This window comes from Leopardus geoffroyi, chromosome C3, assembly GCF_018350155.1.
Source record: "Leopardus geoffroyi isolate Oge1 chromosome C3, O.geoffroyi_Oge1_pat1.0, whole genome shotgun sequence".
Taxonomy (NCBI): Eukaryota; Metazoa; Chordata; class Mammalia; order Carnivora; family Felidae; genus Leopardus; species Leopardus geoffroyi.
In genome coordinates this window covers 78,279,379-78,294,644 of record NC_059338.1, presented here as the reverse complement: position 1 = coordinate 78,294,644, position 15,266 = coordinate 78,279,379, and the positions used below count along the sequence as shown (strand labels likewise).

Genomic DNA, 15,266 nt, shown 5'->3' with positions numbered 1-15,266 from the left:
GTCTCCCCTGGACTCCCCCAGCCTCTGGGGCTCCTCTGGTCCAAGCCCACCCTCCAGCTCCGCTGACACCATGCCTGCAACACGGTGATTGCGGAATGAAGACGATGACAGCCATCATTAAGGACCGTGGTAGTTAGCCCCGGTCGGATGCTTGTGTGGGCCAGGAAAAGGGTACGGAAGCCTCCCCGCGGCTGGATGGGAAGCGTCCCACCACGATAACCACTTCAGAGATGAGAGAACTCGGGCTCGGGGACAACATGTGACGCACCAGCCCGTACCCGGTGAACCCGTGACTCCAACCCAGGACTGTGACCTCAGACCCTGCGGAAAACATACCCACACTTCCTCTTCACAGAGGGCCAGCTGAGAGGTTTTCAGAGGCCCCCCAGACCAGACTACTACAGTCACCACGCTGGGACCCGCGAGGGACAGAAGCCAGGTGGTCTCACTTCCCGCCACGGCCTACAGGACCTGTGTTTCAAGGCCAATTCCCGTCCAGATATCTGGGTAGGTGCTTGGGACCTAAGCGCCCGTCACGGGGGGCTGTACCCCTAGTGCTGTCTTATTAGCCTCTCCTGGTCCCCCAAGAGCCCCCTGGGGGCGAGGCTGCTGCAGGGACGGGGCTCCGTCACCTACGGGTCTGGTCCTGGGACAGTCGGAAGAGACGCGCTGAACGGCAGGACCAAGGCCGCGCGCAGGCAGGGGGAGGCAGCAGGCGCCACAGGCGACTCTGGCCTGACACGTCCTTCTTCTGTCTACACAGACCTTCTTTCTCCCTTTTGTCTGCTTTGTGATAGTTAATATACCAAAACCGTCACTGCCTTCTTAGCCTGCAGGAAGTGTAACAACCGTTATCTACCACAAACCACCCAAGCCTTAAATTGCAGCAGGAACAGTGACAGTGATAGATTAGAATTTTTTAAATCAAACGCCAACGTGGCCCCGTCATGGCTAGGAGAAGGGCCGAGCTGACTTGAAAATAATTTACTTAGAAAATTTTGTGATGCATGGTAAATTAAGTCCCCCTCCAGCATGCTGTTTTATTTCTCCAGCCAAGTATCCGTCTGCTTAATTGATTCCCAAAGATTTCCTCTCCCGCCTTAAAACTATCATCATGGGGCGCCTGGGTGGCGCAGTCGGTTAAGCGTCCGACTTCATCCAGGTCACGATCTCGCAGCCCGTGAGTTCGAGCCCCGTGTCGGGCTCTGGGCTGATGGCTCAGAGCCTGGAGCCTGTTTCCGATTCTGTGTCTCCCTCTCTCTCTGCCCCTCCCCCGTTCATGCTCTGTCTCTCTCTGTCCCAAAAATAAATAAACGTTGAAAAAAAAAAAAAAAACTATCATCACGGGGGGAGACGGACGTGCGAGGCCGGGTTCCATCCAAGGACGAGATGGGACAGTTCACTTTGAAATTTTAGAAGGGGTGGGGGAGACGGATTTGTCATCAAAGAGTTCTTTTTTTTTTTTTTTTTTCCTCCCCTCCAGCCTTGAAACATGGAGCTGAAGAACAAGGGGAAAATCATCAGTGACAACAGCTAATGAGTTTTAAATCCTTATTACAAGAAAAATTAATCTGCTAAATTAGCCCTGTAGACACCGGTTAGAAAATGAGTCACCATCTCCTCAAAACTGTGACACTCAGAGCAGGTAAGGTGGGTCAAACTTGCCGTGGCCCGGCCACGTTGTGCGGCCACAGCGGGAGGCCACGCCTCGTCACCGAGCACGGTCTCCAGGGGCCAGAGCCGTCCTTCCACGCCAGACTGCTGTGGTAAGCACAGCACAAAAGTCATCCCTGTGAATCTCGCTACCCCTGGGGCTGTTTTCTACATTCCCCGAGGCACCTGCGTCCACGGGATGGGCCGGAACCCCCGCGCCTCGCAGCGCTGTGCTGTGCTAAGTGGACTGGAGGCATGTCTGGTCCTGTCGCAGGAAGCTGTTCACACCCTGCGGCCATCCCTCTCTAGCCGCCCTAGCGCCACGGCGAGGGGACATAACTTTCCCAAGTTACACAAGCTCTAAGCAGTGGAGTCAGGCCCAGGTATGTAATGCCTGGACCTCTGCTGCTTGTTTGAAAGCCTGGCCCTACGGTGACATATGGCAGCCTGGGGGGGCGGGTCCCCACCGCAGAGGGAGAGCCCGCCCAGATGCCGGCTGGCGTCAGGGCTCCTGGAGGACAAGACTGGCTGAAGGGGCGCCCGGGGGGGGGGGGGGGAACAGAGCCAGGGGTCTTCAAGAGCCAGGCCAGCCAAACATCATAGGACCCCCTTGGCTGGTCCCCATCGCGACTCTGTGTCTGACCTTGGGGGGCCCTGGGGCTCTTGTCTTCTGCCGGCTCCAGCTCAGACCTGCTGTTGCCTCCTAGCTACATGGTTCCTGGGCTCCATGGAAGGGCTCTTGCTCTCTTGCCTCTAAGTCTCCTCCCCACCACTCCCCGAATTTGACCTTGCCCCCCACACCGTGTCCTTGCTCTGCCTGCCTGGTGTCAGGGCTGGAAGATAACAGGAGAGGCGGCAGGCTGCTGAGAGTAGCTGATGGAATGGGGTACTCCCACTGGACTCAAGTCCCACAGCACTTTCTGCCCTCAAATGTCACCCAAGGTGGTGGGTTCCTTACTGAGCCTCTGTTTTCTCAGCTGTAAAGGGACAGAAGAGTTGGCCGAGGGTACTTTGGTTATCAGCACAGATCTCGCTGGGGCTCCAATTCTGGCTCTGCTACTTCTGTGTGACCTTCAGCCAGTTTCTTAACTGCTCTGTGCTAATATTCCCCAGCAGTAAAACTCTAACGATAGCACCGTTCTCGCCTGGCTGTGAGAATTCGTAACATCCACAAGGCTGGCGCAGAGTGAGCACTCAAGCGTCGGCAGTTCAATCTTACGAAGACACAGGTGGATGGAGAGACCAAATACAGCGACGGAGGGCAGAGGGCCTAGTGCGGTACCTGGCACACAGTAGGTCCCTGACACACAGTATAACAGGAAGGCAGGAGCCCAGTCTCCCAAGCACAAGTTGTCACTTCTCTTGGCCCAAAATACAGTGTGGGTCAAGAAGTATCCAAGGAAACAGCCAAGGGGGAATAATCAGAACTAAGGAACCCATCACTTGGGCATACCACTCAGACGCACCCCACGCTCAGCACTAGCTCCCTAGGAAAGGCCTCTAGAGATCCGGCCGCCTGCCCTGCCCCACCAAGCAGCCACAGTGGGGTGTCACCCACTGTCTGCCTTGGCATGATTCGGTGGGGGGTGGGAGGGAAGCAATAATAAACCGTCTGCTGCCCAACATCTGCAATGAGCAAAGCCTCCCCAGGAACAGCCCTGCAAGGGGAGAGAGCCAAGGGCTGGATGATTTCAGGACCGCGGCCAAGGGAAACGGTCTGTGGGTACAAAATACGGTGTGGATGCACTAAACAGCAAAACTCTTCCCTTCCTTCTCCCCACCCATCTTTTTCTCTCCCCACCCCCTTCCTTCCAGGCCTAGCAAGGTCCTAACCTCACTCAGGGGTCCCTGCCTCCGTCCTCTGGAGTCATCTCAACCAGCCAGATGCCACAGGCTCCCAAAGTTCCAGCTGCACCACAGCATGGCACAGGTGGGACACAGAGCAGGGCTCGGCTGGGCCAGTCCACACCAGCTCCGGGTCTCCATTACTTCCCATCTCCTGGGTGAGCCTCCACCCTGCCTGGCCCCGAGCTTGGTGGAGGTGACAGCCATGTCTTCCATGGCCCCCCTTTGGGCTCTGCTTCTGCAGATGCTTCCGCTTGGGCTTCCTGTCACCTGCTCATTCTTCCACCCTCTGACCCAGGGCTAAGTCCTTGAGGCCTGGGACGCGTCACTGCTGAGCTGTGTTCCCAGCTCACAGCCCAGTGCCCGGCCACTGGAGGTAGCTGATTGGCCTGTGTGGACTCAGTGTGTGACTGAACGCATGCCAGGCACCATGACAGGCCCAGGAGAGGGGAGACAGTGGACACCAGGCTTCTGCAACTGGACTACACATGAACCTCAGCTCCACTCATAGGCAGGGACATGAGGCGACCCTGTCCAGCTGCTATGGGATTCTCCTAGGAACCCACCGTGAACAACGGGAAATAAGTATTTGCCGTGTTCCTACTATGCGCAGTTACGGCAATGCGATCACGGTAAATCCTTGAAACAAACCAGGCAAATGGGGTGAATGATTTATCCCATTTTACGGGTGATGACACGATACTCTTAAAGGTTAACCAACATCACAACAAATCCTCACTGTGGAAATCGGACTCAAACCAAAGCCTGTCTCCCTGCCCAGGCACAAGGCCCTCATGACACTAAGCCGCTTGTCCGTCGAATCTGTATTTAGCGGTGCCCAAGGGCTCCAGACGACCCAGCAGGCACCCAGGGCACTCATGCTGAACACCAGCCAGGACAGGAATGTCTTCATGGGGAGTTTGCAAATTAGAACAAGATTTTTTCATGATGATGCAAAGAAGGCCCATGCTGGACATGCATCTCAGAAAGAGTCAGATCCAACTTTCGAGGGGACCAGCATGCAGGACTGGCCCCGCCCTGAAGTCGCCCAGACTCTAGCTCTGTGGACAGCTGTGTGGGCGGTTGAGTGCCCCTAAATGGCTGGGCACCTGTTCCTCAGCATCCCATGTCCCTGTCAGTTCTGGTCCAAGGAAGGGCAGGTTCCCCCCTGTGGCCTCACTCGGAGCACTGAGCACATTCAATGAGTCTTTTCCTGTTTGTGTTCACGTCCCATCACTCCCACTAGACGGAAGAGTCTGGGGGGCGCTGAGGTCTGGTCCCCCATGCCTAGCAATACAAATCGTAACCGATACGTGCAGAATATGGGCCAGCTACTCTGTGAGTGTCTCCCAGGGCTTTGCCCACTCAATCCTCTCAGCAATCTTAGCAGTTAGCGATTATCCTGAGACCCATTTCACAGAGGAGTGAACTAAAACTCAGCCAGGCACAGAAACGTGTCAAGGTCACTCAAGTAGGAAGGGATGGAGTTGGGCTTGAGCCCGGGAACTCTGCCTCCAATCTGGATGCTCCAGCATCTCAACATAGCCCGCCCTGATGTCCGGACATCACCCTTTCTGGAGTACCGCTCTGCCCTCCACACCCTGGGGCTACCCACAGCTGCCATGTCCCCGTGGTTCACTGAATAAAATCAATATCCATCCTGTCTCATCACCCCTGGTTCTGGCTTCTGGTTGATCTTTCTGCTTTTCTCCTTAGAGCCACCCATCAGCCAGATGGACTGCCCAAGGGTCACTGGCCCTCCCCCATGCTGTCCCGTCCCGGGCATGACTCAGTGCTACTTTTCTACCGTTATCCTTCCCTCTATCTAGCTTGCAAGGCTCTGATCACAGGCTGCCTCCATTGGGAACTTTCCCCAACTCATCCCGACCGGGGAGTATCCTTCCTTCCCTGAACTCCCTTCCTTGCTTAGGGCAAGAGGCCACCTGCCTCCTGGTCTTAGAGCAGCAGCTTTACACCTCCTTCAAGAGGTGCCTTCGGGCCTTGCCGGGGTGGGATGACCCATGGAGGGCCAAGTGCGCGGGGCGGTGGAGTCCGCCGTCTTCAACCAGAGCAACTACCGCTTTGTGTAGGTGCATCCGTTTATATACGCCAAAGACCTCATTTGAAGGGTTCTCAGAGGAAACACATGTTGACCTCCGTGAACTGGAGGGTGGGTGATGACGTCGAGAGACCCAGGACGGGGCAGGCCGCCGGAGGACTCACCCCGATGCCCCTACCATGCTGTGCACAGGGCACAGGCTCAAGAAGGGATTTATCACGGCTCCCGACCTGCACCTCCAAGAGCAGCGTGCCATGACGCCTTCGGTCCGTTGGTCGCCCCTCCTGAGCATAAGGTGGAAAGGAGGGGCGGGCAGCGTCTCAGAGGCAGCAAACCAAGGGCCAGGCCCCGGGAAATAAAAGGCAAGACCGTTCACCTCCAGCCGTGGCCCCAAAGCAAACTTAAAAATGTTTTAGAGGGAGGGGGGGCACCCTCATCTATGAGCTGAGGGCTCTGGACCTCGGATGGGGTGGTTCCGGGTGGGGCCCAAACCTAAGACTCTGATTCACAAGAGGGGGAGACACAGACCATCCACGCTAATGGAGACACTGGAGTGCTCAGGCCGAGAATGTTTTTATTCTACCCACCACATCTCATAGAACGGGAGGTGAATAGTAAAAAGTGCATTTTTTTTAAAAAAAAGCAGGATTCTAAGACGTAAGCTAAGACCCCGCCTGTCGCGGGAACAAGAGGTCCTCAACCGTGGTTTCCGCAAGCGGTAACAAGTGCCCTCGACACTTGGGGACGTGGGGGAGTAGGACCTTGTGGATAAAGCCAGGATCCCCTCCCCTCTGTTCCCCGGGAGGGGATTCCAAACCAGAAGGTCACTTTCTCCGTGCCGGCTGGCTCCCTCCCATCATTCAGGCCACAGAGCGGTCCCAGAGGAAGGCCGGGCACCTGCACGGGGTCAGGGAGTTGGGGGTGTGATTCAGGGCAGATGCTGACGGGCACCGGGTCCCTGCATGAATCCCAAAGCAAAGGGGCGATGCGGCGTGGGCTGTGTGGGAAGTCGATGCCTAGTCTTTCCGGAAGCAGAGGACACAGAGGAAGGGGTGTGTGTGTTTGTGCTGGGAACGGGGGGTCCTGTATTGCTGGTGATGCCGGTCGCCTTGCCCCCCCAAAGGGGGACGAGGGGAGCCCCATCTGGCCGCCTGTGTGGGGACCGTGGAGGAGAGAGCCACCAAGGGTGCCGTCCCGCGGAGAGCCTGGCGGGCCCGCCCCATGGTGTCCAGCCGCTGCTACGTGTCCCCTAGAGCTCCTGGGCCTGCGGCCCCACCGCCTGCTCCTCCACGGGCTGCACGGCCTCCTGCACGTAGACGATGAACTCCGAGGCCTCCCCGCCCTGAGTGTAGACGGTCACCGTCTCGATGCCCTCCACGTCGTCAGAGGACACCACGAGGTGGTGCTCCTCAGCCAGCTCCACGGAGGCCTGCTGGAGGGTCTCCTGGATCATGACCGTGTGGTTGGAGCTGGGCTCCTCGTCCGTGACCTGTGTGAGGGCAAGAGAAAGGTCACACGGGTCCTGCTTCCGGGTCGAGCCACGACAACAGAATCACAACTACTGCTGACGGAGCATCTGGTAGGTTCCGGGAGCTCGTCCCCACCGCTTGCTCCTGTCCCTGCTTTATGGACGAAGAGAGGGAGGCTCCACGCCGCAGAGCGACACGGCCAGAGGCCCCGGCAGCGGCAGGTGGTGGAGCCCGAGCTGACACCCAAAGTCCAGGCTCTTCTCTCGACGCCAAGCTGCCTCCCAGGGGCGCGGGGGTGGCCAAGGGTGTGCGGGTTGGAGGGCAGCGCACAGATTATGCACTGCAACCGTGTCGAGGGTTGGGTGGGCGGCTCCTGAAAATTCAAAGCTGGTCCATTTGGAGCTGAGAAAGGGGCCTAGGTTTATCCTGGGTTTTCTGGCTTTCCACACACTGTGGGAGCCCAGCCCCCTGTACTGCAGATCAGTCTCGCACTGGGAAAAAGGAGATGTTCCTGCAAGACTGATTCCCCCCAGATGCAGTCCACCAACACCAATGCCTTAGCTATCTGGGGGAGGTGGCCGGCGGAGGTAGCCCCTGCCCCCCGGGGCTGGGCAGGAGAGTCTGTGGGGACATCTGTCAGTGGAGGGCACCTGAATTGTACCGCCAGGCCACTGTCCGGAGCTCCAAGCAGGCGAGTTCCAGACAGAGCCAATTCCGGTAGTGCTGATGCCCAGTGTCCCTGACCCTGCGGGCTCTGGCCTGCTTTAAATAACAACCGTCTTTGATCTCGGGAAGAAAAGTCATCAAAAGAACACGGGGAAGGTTTAGGAGGAGCTGGGAGCCTGAGGCCGCAAAAATAACGGAAGGGTTGGAAGAGAAGGAGGGTATGGGATTGCTCTCTAAGGGAATCAGAGTCCTCAGATGTGTGCAGGGACGTGAGACAGGAGCATCCTTTCCAGGGCAGGGGCTGGGGTCCGAACAGCAAGGCCAAAGGAGTCCCTTGGTCAACACGGCCCTTTATCCTGCGCTAAGCAGGGCTCGAACGGCTGCTTGCCACGATTAGCTGTGAGGCCACACACCTACCCTACAACCCTCAGTTTTCTCATCTGTGAACGGGGGACTAATGCCCACTTCAGGGGGCTGGAGGAAAGATAAAGGACATTCTACACGCGAAGTGGGTGTTTAACCATACCACGGCCCTTCCGGCACCCGCAGTATTCGTCGGACATGACTTTCGTAAACACCCTCTGCCTGAAAGGTACTGCGGCCTGTCCGTCACTTGTGACTTCCTCCCCTCCTCCAAACCTCTGTCCTCTTCCCACACCCCACCAGACCACGCTGCGCTCCGTGCAGGCAGGGGCTGCGGAGTCCAGGCACAGCTCTCCCCAGGGCCAAGCTGGATGATTGGCACACACGAGTACGTATTTGCTGAGTGATGCCCCACCAGGTACTAGAGGCCGTGACAGGTGCGGTGGAAAACCACAGTCCAGCGGGGCAGACGCAGGGGCCGAGGGGCCGGCAGAGCCTAGGGGGTGGGAGGGGCCGGTGGCCAGGGAACATCTCTGGAGGAGAAGCGGGGAGGGATGCCAGGCAGGGCGGGTAGAAGGAGCAGTGACTCCAGGGACTGATGGGAAAGGCGGGTGCGCTCAGGTGGCCTCCGGGAGCTCCCAGTCATGGCACCTGACTCCTCTCCCCGCTGGTGTCTAGAGAATCCACCTTCTCCCTGCCCGTCCGTCTGCAACAACCACGACTCCATGCTCCCCTGGGACTGACCCAAGTGGCTTCCAGGGGTCCCCCTCCGGCCCTGTGACAGTACTGTACCCTGTGAGCAGGTAGGGCTGTGTCAACAGGGGGATTATGCTGCACTTACAGGAACGGGAAGGCCTTTCTGGGGAGGGCACCACACGAAGCTACGATCAGGAGGAACTGCTAATGCGGACTGGAAGAATTCACCAGAAGCAGAGACCTACCCTGAGTGGAAACTCTTAACACATTTAGCCTGATTTGTTTTTCTAGAGTGAATCACGACCTTTTCTTTTTTTTTTTTCTTTTAGTGTTTGCTTCCATTTCATTTAAATGGGAAAATGTACTGTGCACCCAGACTTTAGAAGCAAATATTGATTTATTTCACACTAAAAGAGAGTGCCTGGCAGAAGGCTGGGGAAAGGAGGGGAACAACAAATGCTTTTTTTCCCCTTAACTGTCAGGAAATTCTACACAAAGGAAGAGGTGCAGGGGCAAGGTGATCCGTGCTGAGGGCCTGGGACCTTCCACATGCCAAGTAAGCCTGCTGCACCTCAGGTAAACGGATGATGCGAAAAAAATGTTGAGATCAACCAGCACACGAGCTCTGAGACACACACACTCCTGGGCACGGGAGACGCGAGGCAGTCACAACAGCAAGTTTCCACTGGCTAAAAACGCCTGTCCCTGTGAACGACGCGGACACCACGACGGCCCCATACGGACGAGGGCCGCAACCAGGGCCGTGGACACGGGGAACCCTGCCCCCGCGTAGGCCGCAGCCTCCCGTGTCCATGATAGTGGGGTTCTCCGGAGCCAGCCCAGGAGGAGGGGGAGGTCCCGAGATGACCCAGACACGGCCTCTGCCCACAGACGTGGGGAGGAAGACAGGCAGAGACCAAGTGAGGCCGCTGTGCTTGGAATAATGGTAAACCAAATGCTTATTACTGTCGTGTGGGGGCCCGGGGGCTGCGTCATGGAGGGTGGTGCTGTCCGCAGTGGCGGCAAAAGGCTTCGCAGACAGAGAGGGGCTAGTGAGCATCTCCCAACCAGCACACCCACAAGGCAGAGTTCTGTCTTCACCTTTCCAGAAGGCTCTGCGCCATCTTACATTGCTGAGCCGACCTCAGCTTTACTCACTGGGACACCCTCTTTGCTGCTTCCACAGCCTCACCTGGGCTCTGTTCTGAGCCCTCTCGCACACTCCAGGCTCCCCGTCCTCGGCCTCTGCTCTGGACCCCTCTCTGCATCGAGGCTCTGCTACCAGCTGAGCCAGAGGCGCCGGGCCCCACCCTGAGCTGCAGGCCACGGGGCCATCTGCTCGTGGGAGGCCCTCCGGGGGCATCTGTCCAACGTGCCAAAGTCACAGGACGGAGAGAGCACTGGGAAGGAGCGGCAGCGAGGTTCACGGTCGGGTCCGGAAGGGCTTCCCTCAGCTGAGGGACTAAGACTTCGTTTTACAAAGGAAGGCACGAACGGTTTTCCAAGAAGGGCCAGCATCACCCCATCTATGAAACCCCACCAATCAAAACTTGCCTAACGTGAGAGGTCAAGACTCCCAGAGTGTTACACTTGTCTCACTGTCCCTTTACATGTATACGTGCATTTGTTTGTATCGCCTTCTCGAAGGATGAAGTCTGTCCAAAGACAACCCTTTTTCCTTTCTGTTTCTGTTTTGTTTCTTCAGTTTTCAGCTCCAGGGTTTTGTGCGACACAATCACCATTCACTCCATCCACTGCTGATGGTGAGAGCACACAGTACACCTTCCCAACGCGGGCTTTCGGGCTTAATTCACCAGGGAGAGAGATGGCGACGAAGGTAAATGTGACTTTTGCAGGAGTCCCGCAAAGAGCGTCCTTCTGGGGGGCACAGGCATAAGAGGGTCCGCGTGCCGCTGCTCCATCACCTTACCGAGTCCCGAAACCTAACTCACGACAGCCACGGTTCCCGAAGCCTGCCTGGGCCTGCTGCAGGGCAGTGTTAATGTTTTCAGGAGCCTTTGTGAGCCAGGGGCCCTGCCAGCCCAGCTGTCACTGCCCTACAGCTGATCCGGGAACGGAACACAGCGGAGGGAGCCCCTCTCCGCCCTCCACGTCCCACGTTTCATGTTCGTGCAAACCGTGGACCTTCCGCGTCCCATGGGGCCCGGCGTCCAGCTGGCCGGCCCTGGACGCACAGAGCCTCGTGCTGGGGCCTTTCTGAATGAAATCTTCAGTAGCCCAGTGACTCACCGGGAGTCAAACAGCTGGAAGGCACCAAGAGCTGGACCTCGGTCTGGGTGACCCCCCCCGGCCAGAGACCCTCCTCGGCTGGTGTGGTGTGACAGCGACTAATGGGATTCCGTGTCACCGATCAATCGGGTTACATGATTATCTTCCACAACCCAAAGGCCTTACAGCTGCCTGTAGAGCCCTCAACCATTTCCTCCATTCAGAATCATCTCTCGTAGCTTCAACTATTAGCACAGGCTTAAAATTGTTCCCCACGGTAGACATAATATGGCTTCACAATGTCATTATCCCCTGAGATGGGTTTCCCCAATTCTGTATCTAACCTATCTTCCAGCTAAATTATTAGCAGCAGAGATAGCTTAATAGAAAACCTTAACCCACGGGACTGTACAAATTACTCACTAAGTCAGGCTCCGAGTTCTGCAGCTCTAGGATCTACACCAGCTGGCTGTCTGCTGGGCTCTACTCCTGCCAAGGACAGTCTTCCCGCCGAGGCCCAGCGCTCCTGTGGCCGCCAGCCCCCCTCGTCCGCTCGAGGGCAAGCGCTGATGGGGATGGGGCGGGCCAGCAGCCCAGCTGCCCCACTGTCTCGCTTTCTCCCTACCCCCCTGCCTGCCCTATGTGCTCCCTTTGCTCCTGGTCCCCCGTCCGCTTTTCTCTGTAAAAACCATTATGGGCAGGTTGTCCGTTCTCATTCCCAACGTTCAAGAAGCGGCCCCAGCTGGGGGAGCCCTCAAGGAAGAGGGGTTCCCTGCGCTCACACGCGCCATATGGAGCCTGTGCAGAGCCCTCACCCGGCTCTGTATCACAGCCCATCCTGCACAGATCTCCCCGATGTGCCTGCAGCTTCTGGAGAGCAGGGACGGGCTCCTGCGTCCCAGCCCGGCGCCACGGTCTGAGCAGACACACGGGGGGCGCCGGTGCCACCTACAGAACTATCCAGGGGTAGAACCTGGAAGCCATCGCAGAGAGAACAGCTTGGAGCTGCCACCACCCCCCAGGCCAGGCCACTGCTGGCCCTGGTGTCTGTCTGACGGGAGCCCTCCCAGACCACAGGGAGGCTCAGAGGTAAACTGTCCACACAGGGATCCCCTTTGGCTCCGAAAGTCCTGAAGGTCCACCCCCTTATTTTATGGGAGAGGGGCAGGCTCAGAGAGGAAGGAAGCTGCCCAGGTCTTCTGACTCTTGATCTGAAAACTCTCCAGCCTGCACGAGGCGGCCTCGCACCGGCCATGACGCGGGGGTGGTTCCTGGGAGAACACGGTCGGCCCGTCTAGCCTGGGGCCCGGGCCACGGGTGAACACCACAGACACGTAACAGTGTGAGGAGATGCTGTGCATCTGCGCGGATGCCACGGGAAGGATTTTGCTTCTGCCGTAGCAGCCGGTCGTCACAACACCCTTCGAGGATTCAGTGCCCAGCTCCAGACGAGTGTGGGGCTCAAGGGAGGCGGAGAGCTCTCCCTCAGGGCTCTGCCCCCGCGCTCTGCCCCCTCCCATACCCACGCACTTGGACGCCAGGCCAGGAGATACTTCGGTCCGGGCCACACAGCGGCCCCCCGGGCTGCCATGCCTTTGACGGGCAGACAGATGATTGGGGCTCCTCACCCACGGCTCGGGACCGCCCCTCTTCCTGGTTCTCCCGCTGGCCTCCCACATCCAACCCTGGCATCATCCGTTTTCACAGCTCCATTTCCGCTTTGAAAAGAACATACCGACGGGCTCCTCTGTCAGAGTGTCCCCATGCCTCAGACATAGATGCTCCCAAGAACGTCCCTGGGGGACAGTGACGGCAAGGGCACCTTGTCCTCAGGAATCCCTGACACTGGCCAGGAGAAGTACGTGGAGGCGGCTGTCTTGCCGGACGGGAAGGCGTCCAGGAAAGCGGTGTCCCGTGGGGAAGCCTGCCCCGGAACAACACGTCACCTCTGTGCACAGCCTTCCGTGCCCTGGAACACGTGCCCAGCACACGCCGTCCTGTGCCATGCACCGCACCGACCACAACGCCCCCGGGACACTAGAACAGCCCAGAGACTTTCAAGGACATCATATGACAAACAAAGGCCAATGAAGGGAAGAAAGAGCTGTGTCTCACGGATGAATCCCACAGAAGCAGCAGTGCAAAAACAGGGAAAGCTGTTACTAGCTGGGTATTTAAACACACCATTTCTAAACACGGCTGGCGGATTATAATACACAACACGCATGCATCACACCTCCCACCCAGAGCTTTCAGAACAGCGTGGATAACCTCCTGGTGCCCGAGTCGGCCATGAGCTCGTGCGGAGGGGCTCCAGTCCACAAAACCCCTCAGAAGCTCAATCAGACCTCTGCAATTTCAGTCCTGGCGGGCACCGGAATATCCAGGCAACAGTCGGGCTCCGTCGAAACCTAGCGCCTTATTTAAACTTGGCTCCAATGCGGGGCGCCTGGGTGGCGTAGTCGGTTAAGCGTCTGACTTCAGCCAGGTCATGATCTCGCGGTCCGTGAGTTCGAGCCCCGCGTCGGGCTCTGGGCTGATGGCTCAGAGCCTGGAGCCTGTTTCCGATTCTGTGTCTCCCTCTCTCTCTGACCCTCCCCCGTTCACGCTCTGTCTCTCTCTGTCCCAAAAATAAATAAACGTTGAAAAAAAAAAAACAAAACAAAACAAAACAAAAACTTGGCTCCAAGCTCAGAAATAAACGATGAGTAACCAAAGGTAGGTTTAAAACCTCTGTTGGCCCTAGAATGAAAAGAGGCCAGAACCATACCTGTCGGGATGGCATTGCTTTAGTGTCTATTCGCTTCATAACCCTTTGGAATGAAAATCGCACCAAAGCACCTCCATCAGGACACGGCCCACATGCCATCGCTGTCCCACAAGCCTACTGCCCCCGGCGGGTGCGGGGAAAATACTAAACACCTTCACGTGGGAGATTCTGGTCTGAATGTCTCCATGACAGGGATCTTCCTTCACGTTTTCAGGGGGAAGAAAGCCCTCGGTCACCTCTGCCGCTGCAGGGAGATGGCTACAGGCCTCCTTCACACCTCCATCCACGTCCCCATATGCTGAACCAAGTTCCTATTTATTACACTGAGTCTCCGGGGGCACAGCCCTTGAAAGGGAGAGCCCCAGGGCTGCAGGCCAGGAAATGAACGGGGGAGCCCCACCCACTCTCCTCCTGTTGGTGCCGCGGTCATTCTCAGGACCGGCCGAGAGCCGGCCTCACCACCAGCCCACGGTGGTGCAGGGGAGGCAGACAGGACTCAGACGCCATCGGGAGGGCAGAGCCACCGTCCAGAGCATCGACTCACAGAATGGAATGATCGCCCGTGATGGGCAGGCGGAATGAGGCCAGGCACGGGAGACACAAAGAACCTAGAACAACAGCTGGACTGCCACAAGGAGGCAAACTGGAGGTCTGTCGTAAGTGTGTGTGTGTGTGTGTGTGTGTGTGTGTGTGTGTGTGTGTGTACGTGAGCATGTGGGCGTTGGTATGCATACATCTGTGCATGCATGTACAAGCACATGTGTATGTATGAGTGTGGGCATGTGTGTGTGTGTGCGTGGATGTGTGTGCACGTGCACACGAGCATGGCCACACAGAGGTGCCTAAACTCACGCTGCACCACTTCTCTCTGTCCTTCCTCACCTTCCTTTTCATACCTCCTCAGTCTGCATCTTCCAACACCACCTGCTTCCTTGTACCACCGTCCCTTCATCCCGTGACCTAGCGGGCAGCCCCTCCACTCCACCCCCCCGCCAGTTTACAGAGTGTTCCCACACTCCTGACCTCATGCTATTGAGATCCCACAGCCAGTCACAGGGGATTCTGGAAGGCGAAGCCAGGTGAGACCCTCCAAGGCCTACAGTCCTTCTAACTGCCTCTGTCTACTACTGGGTGGCTTGTAGCCTTGCAGATGAAGCCCAGCCCCCCAGTGGGAGGAACAAGGATCTTCCCGCCCCGGTCCCTGCCTCCCCCATGCTCGGCTCTGCACCCTGACCACACACGTGTTCTCTCCTGCCCCTGAACTCCTGTCCTTGCTGCTCTGCTTGCCTGAACACCCACCCCACCTCCTTTCCTTTGAGAATCGGGTCTATGCCCTGTCATCCCGGGAGCCCCCTGCGCCCTGAGCTAGCATGCCCAGCACTGACCCCCATCACGCCTGGCAGACAGTAAACAGTGAGTCCCTCTTTCTTGGATGAATCACTGAGAAAAATGAATGCAGAGGAGAACTCTTAAGAAATGTGCTACCCTTGCTCAGAACCCACCAAAGACAGCAGAG

The 15,266-nt window shown here is 57.5% G+C and overlaps 1 protein-coding gene across 5 annotated transcripts in view; it reads right to left on the bottom strand.

Moving 5' to 3' along the window:
- Positions 1-15,266, bottom strand: part of ZFAT (zinc finger and AT-hook domain containing) — a 350,430-nt gene that overhangs the window by 55,023 nt on the left and 280,141 nt on the right. For 4 of the 5 annotated variants that reach the window (XM_045453585.1, XM_045453587.1, XM_045453583.1 and 1 more), the window contains one exon: positions 6,115-7,046. The exons of the other annotated variant lie outside the window; for it this stretch is intronic. In XM_045453585.1, the coding sequence (XP_045309541.1) occupies positions 6,807-7,046 (240 nt within the window). In that variant the 3' untranslated portion in view covers positions 6,115-6,806. Of the gene's footprint in view, positions 1-6,114; positions 7,047-15,266 lie in introns of those variants that run through there. 5 annotated transcript variants of the gene reach the window in all.